We start from the raw sequence: 22283 nt of genomic DNA on the forward strand, positions 1-22283 counted from the left end.
AACGTGCACATGTTGTTATCTGTACCATTTGAAATAATTAAGAATAAGTGATATTCATTTTAAAAACATTTAAATAAGTATTTAAAAACGAGCACAAAATTTTATCGAGATAAATTCTACGTTAAAGTGTGTGTGTGTGTGTGTGTGTGTGTGTGTGTGTGTGTGTGTGTGTTTCAGAAATTCTTAGACAATCTATTGAAATAATTGATTGTAATCGTTATAAGGATTATTGAAAAAAAAAAAAATATATATATATATATATAACGTTTGGTTACTATTATATGTTAATAAAGAAATATTAAAAAAAAAAAAAAAAAAAAACATTGTGCTCGGAACGTCGTAAATAAAATCAAAATAGTACAATCCTTATGCCACTAGTTAGCGTTTTTCATCGGTGTATTATTCTAAAAAGTATTCCTAACTATTATTCGTATAACTGATTCAATTTGATAAATAAAAAGAGGTTAGAATATTTTAATATGATAATTTCACTTACATTCGTTAGAAAAAAAAAAAAAAAACAAGATTTATAACATATAAACGTTTATGAAGGTTTTTCTACATTTTTATCATTTATTTTAACCTTTCGCTATAAGTTGCTAACTTCGTTATCCATTCGTGTGTATTAATGATGTATAATTAAATACAATATGGAAATACAATGTTATGTGGCAAATTTTTAAAATTTTATTTCAATGACGATATATTATCTCTACTTTAAATGAATTTTTTTTTATTTTTTTTTATTATTTTTTTTTTTTTTTATTTCCCCTTGTTAAAGTGGTAAGTCAATTTCCACTTTATATTACAATGAAATATTAATAATGTTATTGTTAAGGATATCTACAAATATTTTGTTTCTTAAACATTCATTTTCAATAACATTTTTATTTTATTTACAGGATAGCATACATTACATAGTATTTTGTAATAAGTTCATCCAATCTTATATAAATCAAGATCTTAAGGAAAAAAAGACAAAAGAAAGGCAATTTTTAACTATTTATTAGAAACATAATAGTTGAAACTTGGCATATATAAATGTCATTGGAAGATTGGATGGAAAAAGAAATATTATGTTATGCTTTGGAAGAAAATATGATAAATACAATTCAAGAGGATATGTTTCCATATGTTTCTGAAGAAGTAGAAGTTAGAACATCTAAAGATATTGAAGATGAAGTAAAAAACAAAGGCCATAATGTAAGACCTCTACAACCATCGGATAGCTATAATGGAGCAATAAGAGACACTTATATTTGGTCTCAAACAATCACTGACATAGATGTACTTGTAAAGCTACCAAAATTGTCTTTAAAAGTCAAGGACCTTCGAGTTAATATAGAAACACAAAGAATAAAGATTGAAGCAATTCAAAGATACAAAACATCCAATGAAAGTATTAAAGAACCCGAATGGACTACCATCTTTAAGGGTGAATTAATATTTAAAACGAAGAAAGATGAGTCTGTATGGAGTTTAATATCTGGATATGTCAGTGTGCGTTGAAACAAGTTGAGAGGCACTGGATACAATATGTTGGAGTATGGATAGGAAGTATCTAAGTATCTAAATAGCTAAGCATTGTGGGCTTATCTTCTGTTTGTAGATACACCTTGAGAAAGTATCCGAACGATGGTGGGATGCCCTTATTATGGAAGAACCTAAGATAGAGCTTAATAAAATAGATTGTTCAAGAAATCTATATGAAATGGGTTTGACAGAGCAAATGAAAGTAGAAGAATTAATGTGGAATCATCAACAAAAACTTCTTGGCAAACCTACCTCAGAACAATTGGTAATTAAATTAGATAGAGAAAAGTTTCATAATTTATTTATGGATTAAATGGTTTTATAATAAATAAATAAATATATATTTTCAGAAAATGGAAGAAATTATGAAGAAAGCATGGAACGCAGAAGGATCACCTTTTCAGGGTACATCGTATGATCCATCAATAATAAAATTTCATTGAAACTAATTAAATATATATATATATATATAAAAAAAACAAAAAAAAAAAGAGAGAGAGAAAACACATGCGATAAGCTTCATTTTGTTTTATAACGTTTGTTAAAGAATTAAAGTTCCCAAAAGGTTCAACTTTATAATTATTACAAAATATATTATAATTTTGTACAGATTAAACAAAATATCAATTTTATCGAATTTAGAAGAACATTTAATACACAATTTCTTTATTAAACATTTAAATATAACTTTATTAAAACGTATTATATCGTTAAATAATAAACAGTGTCACTGGGATCGAATTTACTGCGTATGTTTACCTTTGGTAAACAACTCTCTCTCTACTTGTCGTTACGCCATCTAGAAGAAATAAGATTCAATTACACATATGTATGCCCAATGGGCCCCTATCATGCCCACGTATTAGTTTGTTTTATCTCGAGAGCATGTTGAGCACCACTGTGCGCTAGTAAAAGAGACAGGTAACGTATCTACCTGCCTGAAGCTAAAAGTTCGCATAAGTGGGGATCCCACTACTCTCTCTCTCTCTCTCTCTGTTTCTCCCTCTCTCTATCTTTCTCTCTCTCTTTCATTCCTTTGCTCCCTCTTTTTTCTTCTCTCTCTCCTTGGGCCCAAGCTTTTCACCGAGGTGAGGATCGGGCCGTTAGTCTCGTGTCGTAGGAGAGAGCGGTGGTAATGCGTACCGCGAAGGATCGCGTTCGACGAACAACAACAGCAGAAACTAACAACAACTAATCTCAATTGATCTCCGATCAACGGAATCTGAAACGTTTCGTGTTATCTTCGATATTCAGTGGTGTATTTGTTCTATTTTTTTTTTTTTTTTTTTTTTTTTTTTTTTTTTTTTTTTTTTTTAATATTATTATTATTGGAAAATATTATTTCTCGAGTCTTTTCCTTCGAGAGAGCAGAACCACGAAAGAGAGAGAGAGAGAGAGAGAGAGAGAGAGAGAGAGAGAGAGAGAGGAAGAACGAGATAGATAGATAGAGAGAGAGAAGAGCAGTTGGTTCGTGGACCGGATTGGTGAACTCATTCTATCTCTTTCTCTCTCGTACCTATATCACAGATAGGATTCACGGATGAACCAAAGGCCGTTTTCTTCATCTTTATATTCTTCTTCTTACTCGTCCTCCTCACCGCCATAACATCGTAACGGTATACAGGGGAGGGGGGTGAAGAAGTGCTCTCTCTTAGAAAATAATAATAAAAATATTTTTGTGTATATATATATATATATATATATATATATATATATATATATATATTTCGAAGAAAGAAGAGAAGATAAAGAAGACATCAAGATGCCTTGTTCCGCTGTAACGCTGTCCCTTGCGACCATAACCGGTATCATTGCCACTGCACTACTAGCGATTGCCTTCTCCACGGATAATTGGCTCTACACCGAGGTCAAGCGTGCCCAAATTCAGGTTCGTAGGACGTCGCTCTTGACTTATGGAAATTCAATTCCTTTTACGTGAAAAACCATCCCGTCGGTTAACTTTTTGGAATGTCATAGTGGCATGGCCGTTCTTTAGACGAAGAGAAAGAAGGACAGAAATAGAATATGAAAGACCGAGAGAGAGAGAGGGAGAGAGATCGTCTGATCTTTAGAAAAAGATAGAATTACGTTAATCAATTGTATTAATCAATTGTGTTCTATTATAATATACTTTTAATATATTTCTCTTTATCTATTTATATGTTCAAATTTATATTATCAATAATACAATAATAATTGTAATCACGAATAATTCGATCGTACAGGTGTTTTATAATCGATATAAATGATTAGAAATTGATTGATATAAATGATTAGAATTTGAAAGAACGCGTAAGATACGCTTGGGAATGAATTTTTAGGATGAATTAATTTATCAGTGTTAACAATTTCAAAGGGGCCATAAAAAGGGAGGTACGAGGGATTATTGTATCATGTGTAAAATATATTTCTTGAAATTTTCATTCTCATTGATCAAATCTTTTCATTTATCGGGCAAATCTAATATTAGAATTTATTTATATCACGTACGTCGAACATTTTCTTTTTTTTTTTTTTTCTTTTTTTAATATTAATTTAATTTAATTTAATTCTTTCTATTTTTTTTTTTTTTTTGAATCATTAATCGTCGTACTTTGTTTCCTCGCGATTCCGAACTCACGCGTGTGTAAAAATTTCTTGAGCTAGATTCTTTTCTTTTTTTTTTTTTTTTCTTTTACTCCTGCAAACAAAACTCTCTGCGTAATTGTCGTTTTTTCGTTTTTTCTTCTTCTTATTCTTTTTATATATTTATTTTTTTTTGAAATTAAGTTTCGTAAAAATTGAACATCGAAATGAGACAGTGGATATACAGAAAGTTGATAAATGTATAAATTAAATCGTTGAGATTCGACTTTCTCTCTCTCTCTTTCTCTTCTTTTATCAATTTTATAGGTTATCTTCCGCATTTTACAAAGTAGCGGGAATTCGTGAAATGCCACGTATACGTCGACTTACTTTCTATTTTCCCAAGCGATGTCTAACGCTTCGTATACAGAGGATGGAATATCTTTTTCTTCTTTTTTTTCCTTTTTTTTCTTTTTTTGTTTTTTTTTTCCTTTCCTTTTTTCAATTATTTCAAATTATTTTTTCTTTTTTTTTTTTTTATTTTCTTCCCTCTCCAATCCATTCCTTTCTCGTAGATATCGAGAAACGTTCGATTTTTCTTTTTCTTTTTTTCAACTTTATGCTTCGTTTAACGCTGTGATTCGTATCGAAACCGCAATGGACGATTAACTTCGAGTCTCTATAACGAATATATTTACCGTGAAGCGGCGAGAACGTGAAAGTTAATTGCGGTTCATTACAATTCCTTTGACCGTATTCATCATCTATCCCTTCACATCTTTAAAATCAACAAAATTTCTTACGCCTTCCATATCGATCTTTCTAAACAAATTAAAGAAGTTAATAGAAATGATAATTCCACTTTGATAGTGTACGACGTAAAAATCGTTTGGAATCTTTAAAATAAAAAAAAAGAAAAAAAAAAGAAAGAAAAACATTCCGGATGATGAATCTCCTCGACATCCGTCGTCCTTGTCGCAGGTGAACGTTCGGGTCGAAGGTCAAGTTCACCCCTCGAGTTGGTCTATAGCATCGCGAACGGGAAGAATTTCTCACGACAGTCGTTTGTAATCTCGCGAGCAAGCTTTAACGCGATAGTTAAAAACTAGATAAATTATGTGTAATTACGGTACAATATGGAACTGTTCGTTCGTCTTTTACCCTTTTTTTTTTTTCCTTTAACATTATTTTTATTCATAATGTAATTATTGAACGTGCCTTGTTACATACTGTAAAATTTATTTGTTATTTGGAAGAAATTTTCTTAGAAAGTATTCCTTTTTTTTTTTTTTTTCAAAATATTTATATTAAATACGTACGATCACGTTAATATTGATGATCTATATATATATATATATCGTTGTACTATATATAAATATTTAGCTATTACGTATAATAGAATATTTCATTATAAACTATACCATATTGCCATTAAAAAGTATTAATAAATATTATCTATGTTAATGATCGTACGATTGAAATGTTTTAGATAGATACGTAATTGAAAAATGATTTGTCGATTAATTGAATATCATGGATTCATCTTGAATATTAAATTGATTTCGTTTGATTAGATTCATAAGGAGATTAATATTTCTTTCAATTTTGTTTTCGGACACCTGTCCTTTTCTCTCGTCTCTCTTCATTCGTTACCTTCAGAACGATCGACATTCCGAGCCGCACCCATTCTCTCAAGCGCGTTGACTCAAGCGAGTTTTGCGTTTAGCAAAACGTTCGATGCAACGTGCAATGTCTACTGCGTTCGTTTGTCGAAATTAATCTATTTGAAGAAAATTATTTACAAAATTTTAGATCTTTTTTCTTTATCGTAATAATTTTCGCAGATTTATTTCACAATATATTGAAAATAATTCGAGGAACGATTAATTCGCAATCATTACTTTACGATACAATTGTGACTGTTTCAAATTACATTTTAATACTACGTTTTAATATTTGATTAAACAAAAGCTTTTTTTTTTAAACAAAAATGTGAGATCTTTCATAATAAACTATATCATACGTAGTATATATATATATATATAAATATCATTGTATAGTTTATCGATAAAATAAAAAAAAATCTTTACAAATAGGATTTTAATAATCTTTATTTATATTAACGTCGAACATTCTCTAATGACTTTATCCTAAAGTAAATTGAAATTAGCTTAGCTGTTTTGTATATATATTTATCCTTCAAGCAATCTTGTTCATAATATTTAATTATATTATTAAAGTGAGTAATAAATAAACATTTTATTGCGTGTGCGTGTACGCGTGCGCATATATATATATATATATATATATATATATTTGTTCGTCTTGTCCTTCTTCACATTCGTGAGAGAATCTTTGAGATGGAAGAAACGTCGACGTTAATTCTCTCGACGATCCAGAGAGGGTCGGTTTTGCGCTCCGCATCGTACAGTTATGTTACCTGTTCTCCGTCTCATTCTAACGAGTAGGTGATTACGACATAAGCGTGTATAGCACTGCCGGTGTGCATACTTGCGAGTAAGGCGAGGTAACAATTCCACGGACGCTTTTACATTAGGAACGCAACAACACACAGAGATCAAATTCATTTTAACATCCTTGACGTACAAGAAATCGTCCTGTGTATCCGTATATCTTTCGATCTCTCTCACATTGTCCATTATATTTCCTTTTTAGCAAACATATCAAATGACTAACACGGAATAAAAATCGTTTCTTTGTTCCAAAGAAATTATTCATTTGTTATATATATATATATATGTGTTTGTTTATATATATGTTTTATATATTTGTTTATATATATATTATTAATTTGTTTATATATATATATAAATTGTTTCATTTACATCAACAATTGTTTTATTCTCTCTTTTTTATATATATATATATATCTTTTTTGTGCGTCTCTACGAACGATACGAAGATGGCCGATCTCGTACGGAACACGTGACACGAGTACACTCATGGCGGGTTATTTCAAAACGCAACTACGATTGATTATCTACGTATACATTGTAAATACAATATCATAGGAATTAATACAGAACGGACAAGGAAACACGGCATTGAATCAATTCGCATTATTGTCTAGAAAAATTCAAATGAAAGCTGTTGAGAGTGACGCTTATATATACGTCTATATATATATATATACATTTCAGAAGCTAAATGCGTTATTTAGAAACGGGTTTCGTGGTGAAAGGTATCGGTAAGTTTTAACACGACGATTTTTCGATCGAGCTCGACCAATCGATCGTTGAAACGTCAAAGAATATCGCATTGAAAGAGTCGAGAAGAAGAAAAGGAGGATCATGAGAATGCAGGTGTTTCCTTGCATTGTTTGGAATGTTATACATTGTTGTTGCTAGTTGCGGTAAAAGAGAAAATCTATTTATCATGAAAGTACTCACGAATTAAGATTAAATATTTTTATTATTATTCATAAAAATATATATATATATATGTATATTAATAAATACATATATTTATAATTATAAATAAAATTTATGATCATATATGTCCATATGTATTTTTATAAATACTAAATATTTTTTATAAAAATATAATGATAATTACTTTAATTATCATTATGAAATTGAATTGCCATTTTCATGGTTCACGAAACGTAAGAAAAGTAAACTGGTACTAGTACAAGGACAACTTCATGTTCAAATTGAATATTCATATCCTTTCTTTTAGATAGTTAAAACGCTCAAGTATTTATTTATGCTATCTCGTTTTATTACATAAAATAAAAACATATATCTCCAAGTGTATCAGGTTTGTTTTTAACTTCTCTTAAGTAGGATTATATTACACGTTTTCGTATTTCTACGATCTCATGTACAAACTACTTTATAACAGTTACTATTTACAGAAAGCGTAGCATGCGTTCTCACGAGAAGCCATACGTTCGCTCTCTCTCTCTCTCTCTCTTTCTTTCTCTCAGGTGACATTCCCGTAGAATCGCGCTTTCCTTTCTATCAAATTGCCGAGGATCGACGCTGTGGCTTCTGTGTTTCGGAATAGTGGCGAATATAACGATAAACGTGAAAGCTGTGAATGAAGTGAACGTGTAGGTCTTCCGTTGGATTCTCCCCCAACATTTTGTTATTCGCCCGTATCGAGTCCGATCAATTAATATAACACATTTTCATTTTTTATATTAGATTTATCCATTACAACGACTGCAATAAATTATTTATATTTATTTATTATTATATTTATTTAGGTTGGGAAAAAAGAAATCCATTATTTTTGCGTGAACTTTAGACTTTAACGTGTTTCGGATTGTCCGATTTAGGTCAAATACAAAAAAAAAGAAATAAAATAATGGATTTCTTTTTTCCCAACCTAATATATAAAATAAATAAATACATATATATATATATATATATATATATATAATTATAAATTTTATTTGAAAAGAAAAATATATATATATATATATATATAATTATAAATTTTATTGTTGATGTTAGTTTAGGATCTCGTCGGCCATCTTGAAAAGATATTAAAGAATGAGGTTATGTAGTAATGCATACATATATGTATATATTTAATAAGCATTTAATAGTCGATTTAATTGAAGAAATCTTTATGGAGGATGAATTAAACGAAAGGAATGTTGCGTTCAGTATCGATATATCTCTTTCAAGGTTAAAGAGATCTTCCATCATGTATGTTTCGCATCATGTCTGACACATACTATTATTATTACCAGTTTGTAATTCAGGAAAAACGTGGGTAGTCATGGAATCTTTTCTATAGTTCTATTTGATTTTTCTTATATTCATTGTCATAAAGAATATCGAAATAATTTGACCTTTTATTATCGGGTACATTACGCGTGGATTGCCTTGTACTCGATTGACCATTAGAAACGAAGATGATTGTAGGCGTAACTGACGAGCTTTTTCACTCTTAATGGATTAAGAAATTTATTGATTATTATTGTAGTTTTACAATGTTATCGACTATCTTATGAAATTTTACATTGAAATCATTCAATGATATTTTCCATGACTATCTACAAATTAATTTTCTTTCTTTCTTTCTTTCTTTCTTTCTTTCTTTCTTCCTTCCATTTTTTTTCCTTTTTTAATGAATTTTCTTCTTTCTTTTTTTTTCTTTTTTAGCAATATGCAGGCAAGCACGCCGAACAAAGTCATCTGATAGATCAAATGAATGCAAAGTATTATTACTATACAAGAACTCAGGGACTCTTCAGGATATGTTATCCCAAAGAAAGACCACCTACGGGTAAGATAACTTATAATACTTATTATAATACTTATTTGTAATTTTATATAAACGTTGTATATAAATTAGACGGAGAAATTTTCTGCATGTTAATAAAATTGAAGGAAAGAAATAAAAAAGTTTTTATCTAGATGTATCAAAAAAATGAATTATTAATAAGTTACTCATTTCTATTTTGACAAAAACATTTCTTTGATTTTCTATAATTCAAATTTTTGTCTGATCTGAAAGAAAAAACAAAAAAAAAATTATATAACACGAAAATTATAGTTATCACTTATATTACTTTTATTATGATGATACAATAAATATAATTTATATTTAAAGAAACGTGAAAAATTTCGAACGTTAAGTGACATTTAATTTTTATTAAATGAAATACAAATTTTTATTTAAAAAGAAATAAAATTTCGAGTTTCAAAAATACATACATAAATATATATATATATATATATGATTTTAAAGTTATATGACATTATAGAGAGTTAAGAAATAAATTGTTTAAAATAAATTTATAAATTGAATATTTATAAACAAATTCAACTCTTGAGACGTATATATAATTTTTTCTGTTTTTAAAATAAAAAAGACAAAAAAAATTATATATATATATATGTATATATCTTTTATAGTTGATATAATCGAAACTGCAGGATCATTGTATACGTTTCTTCAATAAATAATATCACATTTCGCGTAGCATTATTAAATTTTTATCGCGTCAGTGCGTCCGTTGAATTTAAACAAGTGCATACATACCTGCACATATACATATACCTACAACGTTATCTTCTACATGTGCAGCGTGCGCGCATGGCCGCGATTTCGATACCCGTTATAACACAAATTCTTCAGCGTAAATTACTTGATCGACGACATCGCATCTTCCACGGTAACGATAAGATTTTGTAACAAAGCACGATGGAGGTACCAATCATCGTGGTTTATCTTTCATCGTGGTAATCTCGTGTTTGGACCGTTGCAATCGGACATTGCAATGGCGTTCCATATGGAAAAGGTTACACCTTTCGGTCGATCCGTTATTGGCATTAAACTACCAGTGAAATGCATTCTATGCTCTCTCTCTCTCTCTCTCTCTCTCTCTCTCTCTCTCTCTCTCTCTCTCTCTCTCTCTCTCACTCTCCTTCTTTCTTTGTTCATCTTATATAGCAAGTATGTCAAATGTGCGATCTGCCAACGCATAGCTAAATTATCTTATTTATCTATAAGATAAATATACAATGAGATATTTATTTTGTTCTTTTTTCTTTTTTCTTTTTTTTTGATAAAAAAGAGATAGTTGAAATGCAAGTCTTATGGTATATTTTTTATATTAATTTTTTTTTTTTTTTTTTTTTTTTTATTTATTTATTTAAAATACATTTATTTTTCATGGATAAAGTTCGTTTTAATGAATAATTAAAAATGTGTCTATTGAAGTATCTTTTACGAGTTTTTTATGTAAAGTTAAAAAAAGAAAAAAAAAAAAGGAAGAAAAAAAGAATTAAAGCAAAGATCAAAGCAGTTTATCGTATTCAAGAAAACGTGAAATATCGATACGTGTTGCCCAATAAAATGTTAATAATCGAAATGAGAAGAGAAAGGTAACTACTTTCGTAGAAATATCGATAAAGACGTCTAATCATATTTTATACTTTGAAAATCACTTGGCCAGACTTCCTGGTGAACGTCATCATCATTTATGCAAGAATCGTGAGCTCGCATTCGTAATCAACGGTTCACAATGTGACACCAGAAATTATGCAAAATGCTTGATGCGTATGTACGACAGATTATTTTCTCGGAGGATCGTAAATCTGCTGACATTGTTGCTCATTATAGATATACATGTAGGATACTTCTATATAAGTATGTATAAAAAGAAAAAAAAAAAAAAAAAAAGAAAAAAAAAAAGAAAAAAAAAGTGTAAGGACAGACGCTGTAAAATAACGCGAAGAGAATCTTCTTACATGATTGTAGGCTATTTTTATTTACTTTTATCCTTATTCTTTTTAATTTAATTGTTTCCTTTCTTTCTTTCTTCCTTTCTTTATATTATTTATATATCATTTCAATATTCTTCTCTCGAATAATAAAAGGAAGAGAAAGAAATTCTTTTGTCTAAAAGAAATTTCATATTTGACGCATCAGAAATAAAATCCGTAGTGATTCGAACTTTTGGAGCATTAAATTTATCTCCCGATACGCTTGAATAGACATTGAGGATTATTGGTTAGACCATCGGAAACGATAATTTCAATGAGAAGAGAAAGAATATAATGAGACACGTATGATAGTTACGAAGATATTTTCTGAAAATGAGAACCAATCGTTTCGTAAACGATCGTGTATTTAACGACATTACTTTCGGCAGTTTTATTTTATAAAAAATAATTTCTACCATATATGGAATTATTTTGTATTTAATATTAACAGGGAAAATTATCAGTATCATATTTTTATCACGTTTATTGATCAGTCTATAGTCTTCAATCGTCGTTATTAATATAATCACTTATCGTATTTCATGATTAAAATCGAATAAAATAATATTCGGTGAATTTTGAGGGAGAAAAAAAAAAAGAAGAAAAGAAAAAAAAAAAAAGAGAAAAAGAAAAAGAATTTCAACGAATTAATTAATAGATCGGGTTTCAGTTCGCCAAAATGGCAGCTTTCGATACCGGTATTTCGAAAACGAAGAAATAAATGAAGCAGTGTCACCGTAGCTCGTGCGTAGCATATTCTCTTGAGTCTCGAAAAGTACGTGACCTAGAATGCAAGGCGCTATCGCTGGGCTGCTGCTGTTGCTGCTGCTGTTACCGTCGAGCTACGTAGGCTGGTTACCATCATGTTGTTGTGTAAAACGTATAGAACACATATGTGGTACCATTACGTTAGCAGTGAAATAGTAATAACGTACATATATACACATACATAAACTTAGGATTGGTCAATAAATAATGTCGGAACAATTTATAGTATTTTATATTTTATATTTTATAATAATAATAATAATAATAATAATAATAATAATAATATATCTTTTATATTTAATAATAAATTACACACCAGTATTTTTTACTATAAATTTTAACATTTCTTATCCAATCCAATACTGTACTATTATATTTTACTATTATATATATATATATATGTATTTGATTGGTCAATGAGTAAAGTCGGAATTTTTAGTATTTTATGTTTCAGAATAAATAATGCTAGGACAAGTAAACAATAAATAATAATACTAAATAAAAAATTATAAATCTCTCTCTCTCTCTTTCTTTCTTTTTCTTTATCTCTTTAATAATTTATAGTTGAAATTTCTTAGTTTTCAGTAGTGAAAAAAATAATGCAATTTAATTAAATAAAAAATATTAAATATTCCTACATTATTAATTGATCTATTTAAAATTATATTATATTATTTATTTAGATATAAAGTAATAAAAATTCATTATTAATTATTGATTAATATATTACATTAATATAGCGTTATCGTGATGTAAATTGTCGGTCAATTACTATGATTTTTTCAGAAAAACTATATCGTTAATAGAAAAATCTTAATCATTGTTAAATTACCATTTCGAAGCCTCTTTTATGACGGAAGCTTCTTTTATGACGGAAGCCTATTTTATGACGGAAGCCTATTTTATGACGGAAACGAAACCGCGTCTCGTCCGTTCTGCGGGCCGCGATCGCTTTCACGCTTTTCAAACGCGTTTTCGAATATGTTGAAACGCCCTAAGTTTCTTTCTGTTGTTGTATTGTATGATTGTATGTCAATTGCTACTTCACAAAGCCGATTAATATCTAATTAGATAGCTAATTAAAAAAAAACAAAAAAAAAGAAAAAAAAAAGAAAGAGAGAGCAAAAAAAAAAGAAAAAAAAAAAAATAGAAAAGAAAAAAGAAAAAATGAAATTAATCGTCTACTTAGATCGATTATTCTTTTTAATTCATAAAATTTCACCTATGTAAAGTTTAATGCTATTAATTAAATAATATTACGATAAATAGAAAGAGGAAATTTCTAATTTTCATTTGGAATAGAAAAAGGAAAAAGAACATTAGAATTGTTTTCTTGTTTAATTTATTCGTATGTACAAGAATAGTTCTCAGAATTATCATTATTATAGTATTGTATACTCAATGAAAGTACCTTGTGATTATGTGTCTTGGTATTCGTTGAAGAAAAATATTTGTTCTAATTTCCGACATAGTACATATGTATACGTATATATAATTTTACATATAGGATACGTAGCGCTTCACTTTCTATCTATTTGATCGGATTTACGTGGATTCTAATATAATGTAAAGAAAAAAAGAAAAAAAGAAAAAAAAAAAAATAGAAAAAAAAACAAGTCGGAAACCTTTCATCCAGATAGTCATCGGAATAAATTTCTATTATTTATATAAATTATATATAATTTTCTTTTTTTTTTTTTTTTTCTTTTTTCTTTTACAAAACTAATTAGATTATATTTTGATAGATATAATATTTAAACAGAGTATCATTCAACGGGTCTTCTTCTTTTCTTTTCGTTTCTTTTTTTTTTTTTTTCTTTGTTTGTATTTCTTAGATTTTTTTTTTTCCTTTTTCTTTTCTCTCTCTTTTTCTTTTTCTTTTTTTTTTTTTTTTTTTTTTTTGTTTTGTTTGATACGTTAGCAGGAAAGTTCGAAAATTATTTTTAAACACTTCAATCCCGTATTTCACTTCATTCCGTTGAATTTCGATGAGAAGGACATTCCGTCACGGTTATACGTTTACGTGACGATCGGATCTCTTCTAAGAAAGTAACCCTAATTCCTTTCTTTTTTTTTTTTTTTTTTTTATTCTTTCTAATCACATCTATTTCGTTAATCGTAACGACGTAAGAGTAACACGACAATTCCATTTGCGGTTTACTAAGAGGTGCTCATTCGTTCTTATGGCCAATACAGTTATTCAAGAAGTCAATGATCTTGGCATGGCGCCTCCTTTTAGGCGAAACTAGATTCGAAGAAGGTCGCGAATAAAGCGTAGAGCGTTGCTTGAATTTCAAATGCTTCGAACGAACGGTACGTGTTTCTCTCGTTGATAAGAGATTCATACATTTGCAAACACGAAAGAGAGAGAGAGAGAGAGAGAGAGAGAGAGAGAGAGATAGAGAGGGGAGAGGCGGGATGGGGGAGGGGAGAAAGGAAGAGAAAGAGAAAGAGAAATGGAAGAAATCAAAAATTAATGAGGAAAAAGGAGTTTCATGTTAACGAGGAAATGTTTCGTTTGGACAGATTTCAAGGTTACCATAATATTATACATCGATTTTATTAAATCGTTTAAATTGAAAATATTTAAATTCCTTACACGCATGTAAGAAATATAATCTGTAAATTTTCATTTACATTTTATTTATGCTTGTTTGTTAGTTTTCTTTTTTGTTTTTTTTTTGTTTTTTTTTTTATCTGACTTGATCTGTTTATTTAAAAGGTCACGTATGTAGAATGGGGGGGAAAAAAAAAAAGAAAAAAAAAACTTGAAATTATTGATAAGTATAAATGGTAAGTATAAAGAACATATTGGTCTTTGAGAAGATTTTCCTTGTACCGTGGAATTTCAGAGTCCGGGAATAATGTGAAAGTTGACCTCACATTTTTTCAGGAATATAATGGTGTTGATCGTAGCGCAATACACGTTCAACGTAAATGCGCATATATGTTCGCGGAATTGCTAACCTAACAGTTTCTAATCTAATCAAGAGGAGTCATTTGATTTTGATTAATTCTTTCTATTGTTTAATGAAAAAATAAATTGACATACGGGTTACAATGTTCATTCATTTAATGATAATATCAATATTTACGATCGGATTAGTGTCGTCGTACCGTAACGAAAAAAAAGAAAGTATGCCCTCTTTTTCTATATTTTGTATAAATCTCCGATGTCGATTAGAAAACTGTAAAAAAAAAGAAAAAAAAGAAAAAGAAAAAGAAAAAGAAAAAAAGAAGCAAAAGAAAAATTAGCAACAGATCAATTTCAATAAAAGAACATTAAATAATGACGTTAAATGATTTATATAGATATATTAAGTGTATACAATTTTTTGTTCTTTTTTTTTTTTCTTTTTCTTATTTTCTTTTGTTCCTATTTGATTATTAATCAATCATAATATAATGCAAGCAACGATCAAGTATAAAAACTTTAATGTTTATTACGAGATCGTTCATTGAAATTTAACGAGTTAAACTAAAACCGATATGTTTTTAAAGGTTCAAGATTACGTATGCTTGTTATCAATATTACATCGTACGTTGATATCATCTTCTTTCCTTCTTTGGAAAATAAAGGTCGACCGACGACACGTTCGACGAATAAATCGAATCGAAACGACATGAGACGACGACCGGAAACGATACGCCGGAAACAAGCGGTACGGGAGAACCGATAAGGCCGTCTGTCGGTCGAAGAACGGTATCACACGGGATGTATCGATAATTTCGATTGTTCTTCCATTCTTACGATGGGAACAAAGTTCTTCTTCCGTTATAATAATGAATGAACGGAACGGAATCGACGAATTTCACATTTTTTTAATTTCAACGTTGATGTCTTTCTATTTCTTTGTTTTTTTTTTTTTTTCACACACATACACACACACACACATAGATATTTGTAATCTATTGTAAATCAGACACGTTCGATGAAAACGTTTACATTTTGCCTTTCCTTTCCTTCTCATACGATACAAGGCGCTTTCCTTTCTTCATCCGTTCGAAAGAACCGCCTTTTCTCTTGTAATTTCGTCACGTGACTTTCGTGCGACGACGTTCGCTTATCTCGCCATCTTGCCATTTTCCTATTGTGCCTTTTTGCAGCCACTGCGGATATTTGAGATATTTCGCGCGAATATGTCGGCACACTTTCCTTGAATTCATCATAGACATTCCTATCTCTCGAATTGTAAATTATCCTGCTTTGTTAGATTTACGATGAAAAAAAAAAAAAAAAGAGAGAGAGAGAGAAAGAGAAAGAGAGGGGATAGAGACATAGAATGGCGAAACTTTCTATATAATTTTCTTTGCTTTATGATCCGATACGAAAATTTGAGCTTCGTAAAATCTCGATTATTCACGTTTAATATGATCGTTGTTGATCAATATTGAAAGTAAAAGTTGGAAAAAAAAAAAAAAAGTAAAAGTTGTAATATTTTCGATAAACATAATGTATCGTTACGAAAATAGGGGAGAGAGAGAGAGAGAGAGAAAAACACATAGCAACGCTTAGTATATTTCTTATGAAAATTAATTTGAAAAGTAAGCGTGCCGTATATGATTTTTTTTCTGTTTTTTTCTTTTCTTTTCTTTTTTTTTTTTTTTTTTTTTTTTTTAAAGATTTACTATCTCTTATAAATACATTATATCTTTACAGTGGAGACGTATTTGAGTCCGGTGGAAACGCATTGCATGAACATCGATTACTTCATCCCCGACGAAGAAAACCAAACGAGGGACTTCTCCGACGACGCAATGGCTCGATTACGTATGTATGATGCAATTAATGGCTTGGTTAGAGGTTTACTGCAATAATTTGATTGTATGGTAGGAATCGGAATATATATGATCGATGTATTCGATCGATGATTGAACGTCCATAATTATGTTTTACGTATATCAATTTATAATATATATATATATATATGCATTTGTTTCGATATTGCAACATCAATTGTTTTCTCCATTTGTTTTCTTTTTTTTTTCTTTTTCTTTTTTCTTTGTAATTTTTAATATCTTTTTTCTCATTTCTCTTGGGTTCTTTTTTTTTCTTTTTTTTTTTTTTTTTTTTTTTTTTTTCTACAGACATGGGAAGATCCGTCATCGCTCTCTTCATGGTAGGCTTCCTAGCAATATTTTCTGCCTTTTGGACAGGAGTAGTTGGTTGTTGGCGAAGATCACCGGGAAATATCACGGCAACCGCCATTTTGATGTTATTCGCTTGTTAGTATCCTTATTTTTCTTCGTAATTACGTTTAGTCACTTGTACGTTCTCTCACATAAATTGGTAGGAAGAGAACTAAGAATAAAAAGAAATAAGAGAGTGAGAGAGAGAGAGAGAGAGAGAGAGAAATTAAAAGTTGTGACGTTCGTTTAGGTTTACTAAGCGCCGGAGGCATGGGACTTTGGCATGGCGTGGAGTATTATGAGAAGGAAAAGATAGTTGGCGAGGAATACTATCAACAATGGAGCAACGTAAGTAATTAAATTAGTTACGTAGTTTTTCTTACTTCCTTTATGTTTTCTTTTTTCTTTTTTCTTTTTTTTTCTTTTGTTTTTTCCATTTATTTTCTATTTCTTTTTTTCTTTCTTTTTTTAACTCTTCACTACACCAACGAGAGAAAATTTGAACGTAGGTTCTGTTCCTGGTATAAAATTAACAAAGTCGCTTGGATAACCATCGAACATTCACTTTTTTTCAGTGTTATCCCCCCGGCACCACATCGTTGCTGCGTACTTGTCCGCTGAAGCTTTTCACTTAATTTTATAGATTAGAATCGTTCAGAAGGAAAGGCTGACGTCCAGAAGAGATAACAATTGTCCGACATTAATATTCGAAGAGATGATCCTTTTCTTTTCTTCTTTTTTTTTCTTTTTTTTTTTTTTCCCCCTTTTACTTTTCTTTTCTTTCCTCGCAGCATATTGTTGTTGATCCTTGAGAAAGGGACAAGACATCGTGTTCTGGGATTTTATGAAAGAAGAATTACGTCGGACCAGGATCATCAACGCGAACAGGAGTAAACATTAGAAATTTAAGAAGACATTTGCTCGTAGGTTCTAAAGGATAACACAGCGCAGTGGTACGACTGGTCGTTTTACATGGCCTGGCTAGGAGTGGCAATGTGTTTAGGCACGATGACATTATTTCTGATCGCGGCATCCTGCTTAAGAAAGGAACGTGCTCGCGAGCAGACCCAGAATGTTCAGTACATCATGCCAGGTGAAACGATGTCCGAGAAACGGACCTGACTAACTTTTCCCGTCTTCTTTTTTTTTTTTTGAACGCGGTTCTAGGTCCTGAAGGACAACTCACTAATCTCGTACGACTGGTCGTACGTGGTCGCTTGGGTCGGCGTTGGTTGGTCATTAATCAGCGCGATCTTGTTTAGCGCTGCGGCGATTTGCTTGAGGGGCGAAAGAATGCGCGAGGAGGCGATGAACATGCAGTATCTCATGCCTGGTACATATTTAACACAAACCCCTTTTGCTTTTGCAAAGGACACACTGTGCGCACAGATGTTTGTTTTTTTTCTTCTTCCTTTTGTTTGTTCGTTTTTTTCCTTTTTATTTTTCTTTTTTTTTTTTAATCAATAAAATTACAAGGCAATGTGTGCTCATTAATGTGGAATAATTACGTTCTATTATAAAATTTCAATATCTATATTATTTGCATGAGCGTTATATCTTGGCACGTTTATGACAACTAATAACAACAATATTGTTCTCGTTGTAAATAACGATTAACAGCGATATCTATTTCAACGTTAATGATTCATTTGTAATATTATTACAATTAATTAGCATTAAGTTTTTGAAACGTCATTGTTCCGAGCGTTGCTGCATGAATAAACATTCATCCATTGCGTTCAGTATGTTCTACTAACTATAATCATTGATCCGTCGAATGAAAACAAAGAACGATCCATTGAATTGACTGACCCATTAAAAACTAATGCGAATCGTTAAGATGAACAAAACTAGGACATAGTTCATTTACAATCAAATAATAATAATAATAATAATAATAATAATAATAATAATAATAATAATAATAATAATAATAATAGTGTAATAATATAGAGAATCATTAGTGGTAACACCTCGTGCATAAAATAATTGATAAATTAGGGTAATGCATCGAATTAACGTTAAGGCGATGGGCTATAGATATTTGTACAAACAAAAAAAAAAAAAACAAAAAAAAAAAAGAACAAAAACAGAAAAAAAAAGAAGAACAATTTGGCATTAATAGTTATCACATAAATATCGATGAATATCAATAATTCATTACGTTTAACTCCTCTAACCAAAACATAACGAATTGTATATAAACTTTTAAATTTCCCATCCGACTTTTTCTTTCGAATTTGTTTTGTAACAGAAAGAAAACTAGCTCAACACTAATGGATAATAGATTTTTAACGTTCGATGATTCGTTGAATATCTAATCCAATCGTAGATCCAATGAATTATAATGAAATCATTTTATCTCGGTCATGTATCAATGTCATTCGGCGAAAACGCGACGTTCGACATTCGTGTCCGCGAAACTTTTACTTTTTCATTCCACGCTCTGTTTCCATCGTGGATCAAAGTGATTTTGTCACGGTCTGATCATCGAACGGGAGAAAGATCGAAATAGATCATTCTAAAATGATACGTTTACGATCGATCGAATTATCATTTGACTTTCATAAGATCACATTTATGATATACATACATATATATATATATATATATATTTTTATATATTTATATATTTGTAGATTTAAGTTTTAATAAGATCAATTATTTATTTATGGATTCGATCGAATTTCTTCTTTTTAATGCGTTATGTTAAAAAAAAAAAAAAAAGAAAAAAAGAAAAAAAATTGAAACGTTCGTTATAAAAGAACGACTTGCAAATAACATAGATAGAAACATACATTCATACGGACGGTCGAAAGCGACACACTTGCCTAATTCGATGACCCACGATAAATATACTTACTTATACGTTGTCGCCTTTTACCGTAAAGAATTTCCGTATTTACGAATGCGGAGAGACCTGTCTAGTCTCGTCGTTCGATGTTCGTTCACGTTTACATATATACATATATACATATATATATATACTTTTGTTACGTCCGAAAGGAAAATGTATAAATGAAAAGTATATTTGTTTCGTTAAGATTTGAATTTATTTATCGATAAATACGACGTTATTCGTAAAATAAATATATAAATGTAGAAAAAAAAAAAAAATAGAAAAAGAATGAAAGAAAGAAAAGGTAAAATGACCGAACGGCGACGTATTGTTAGTGACTTTTTTTTTTTTTTTTTTTTTTTTTTTTTCACTCAAATCATCGAACGAGAAAAATGCCTTAACGAATTTCTTTTCTCTCTGTAATTTCAGTGTATCCTCAGAAGCAGCAGTACGCTTATGCGGGTTATCCAGCACCAGCAGCGTATCCAGGACCGTATTATCATGGATCGCAATACGGGCCGTACAATTATTGAAGCTTTGAAAACATCTCGAAGATCGTTTGAAGTGGGATGAATTTTTCGATTCCGATTGATGTGTGCCAGAGGCATACATTCGTCGTATACAATCAGTAGTCAGCCAATTAGTCAATCAAATTAATCGATCAATCAATCAAAAATCAATCAATCTCTCTATTCCTTCAAAATGGCGGAAGGAAAAAAGAAGAATCGAAGGATTTAGAAACGTGATTTGAGAAAAATCGAGTCCAACTCGAGTGAGAATTGAAAAAGAAAGAAAAATTTGAGGGGAAAAAAATCAAACAAACGAAAAAAGAAAAAGGAAACCCTGTATGCGAAAGAAAGAAAGAAAGAAAGAAAAAAAAAAAGAAAAAAAAAAAGAAAAGAAAAGAGCAAAAAAACAAAAAAACAAAAAAAAAAAAAACAAAAAGAAACAATCAAGAAATACTAAGTGCCGTCCTGTGCCTTGTTTTCTAAAGTAAACTCGAATAATCGAGTTGTACGAACGTTTTCTAAGGTCGTTCGCGTGGCTGACATCCGGTGTGCGATGCATAATCTTCTTCGAAAGATGCCCCTTTCGAGCTACGATACGCTCCGTTTCCAATTTTAACGCAAAAACAAAAAGTAGCACGAAGGAAGAGTTTATTTACATGGCACGATGCTCTCTTGTGCGAGGTCGTACGATAGCCTAACATTTTCTGTACTTACTATCGTTAGTTAGGAATGTGGTAGAATTTTATATTTTCTTCTTCCTCTTCTTCTTCTTTATCTTTATCTTTATCTTTATCTTTTCAAGATAATGTCGCATCGATACGATCTTTATGCCCTATATATATATATATATATATATATATATATATATATATATATATATATATATATATATATATAAATATATATATAAATATACATGTATCTTTTTTGTTGTAAATTATTATTTAAAAGCGTGCCGCGATTTCATTTCGAAAATTCGTAGATTTTCAAGTTTAGATTTCACTTCCGTCGTTTTCCCTCCAAAGATATATATATTTATGTATGTATTTACATATCTCTCACTATGCAGACGTACGTATTCTTTAAAAAAAAAAAAAAAAAAAAAAAAGAAAAAAAAAGAAAAAGAAAAAGAGAAAAAAAACACGTTATTGGTTTAAAACGATTTATTAAATATAGATATTCTTTCATTCATTCTTACGAAAGAATCTATAAACTTGACTGAATTTCATTCGAATCATATAAATACGATAAAAAATCTATCGTTCGTTGTATTTTTATTTCGACAAGGAGGGATCATTTTCGATCGTCACTCATAAGCGAGACTCTCTTTTTCTCTCTCTCTCTATCTATCTATCTATCTATCTATCTATCTATCGTCTAGTTATTTTGATACATAGATACTTAAGATTTTTTTATTCGAGATAGGCAAATCACGTATTTAAGTAAAACCAATAAGAATACATTGAATTATTATTGAAAAAAAATTATCATTCTGATTATCTTCGTCTTTGTTGTCGATTTTATAGGGCTTCGTTTAGATTCGAGATTGTAAATCTAAATTAGGTCTTAAATAAAAGACGTGGTGCTCCGACATAAAGAAGAGTGATTTTTTTTCGCGTAATACGTTTATCTTTCCCTTTTTCTTTGCTTTTCTCTCTCTCTCTCTCTCTCTCTCTCTCTCTGTGTCTCTCT

The 22283-nt window shown here is 29.9% G+C and overlaps 1 protein-coding gene across 3 annotated transcripts; it reads left to right on the plus strand.

The window, feature by feature from the left end:
* The first annotated feature begins 483 nt into the window (after positions 1-483).
* Positions 484-22188, plus strand: LOC124423734. Of its 3 annotated transcripts, none has more exons than XM_046961823.1 (11): positions 486-783; positions 903-1500; positions 1610-1798; positions 1884-1938; positions 3267-3421; positions 9237-9360; positions 16774-16884; positions 17202-17339; positions 17494-17591; positions 18171-18336; positions 20512-22188. In XM_046961823.1, the coding sequence occupies exons 2-11, from the start codon at positions 1042-1044 to the stop codon at positions 20613-20615; spliced, it is 1599 nt and encodes a 532-aa protein (XP_046817779.1). In that variant the 5' UTR covers positions 486-783; positions 903-1041; the 3' UTR covers positions 20616-22188. The 3 variants fall into 3 exon arrangements, with proteins under 3 accessions (XP_046817781.1, XP_046817779.1, XP_046817778.1); XM_046961822.1 differs by lacking the exon at positions 18171-18336 and adding an exon at positions 18411-18576 and having other exon boundaries at positions 487-783; XM_046961825.1 differs by lacking the exons at positions 18171-18336; positions 20512-22188 and adding an exon at positions 17819-18164 and having other exon boundaries at positions 484-783.
* Positions 22189-22283: the final 95 nt, after the last annotated feature.

Source organism: Vespa crabro, chromosome 4 (assembly GCF_910589235.1).
Source record: "Vespa crabro chromosome 4, iyVesCrab1.2, whole genome shotgun sequence".
NCBI lineage: Eukaryota > Metazoa > Arthropoda > Insecta > Hymenoptera > Vespidae > Vespa > Vespa crabro.

Bases quoted from the DNA above. Each gene is read 5' to 3' on its own strand.
- LOC124423734 (XM_046961823.1), top strand. From the start codon at position 1,042: ATGTCATTGGAAGATTGGATGGAAAAAGAAATATTATGTTATGCTTTG. The intron at 1,939-3,266 runs GTACATCGTATG...TATATTTCGAAG, and splicing joins AGAAGGATCACCTTTTCAGG to AAAGAAGAGAAGATAAAGAA. The intron at 9,361-16,773 runs GTAAGATAACTT...ATATCTTTACAG, and splicing joins CAAAGAAAGACCACCTACGG to TGGAGACGTATTTGAGTCCG.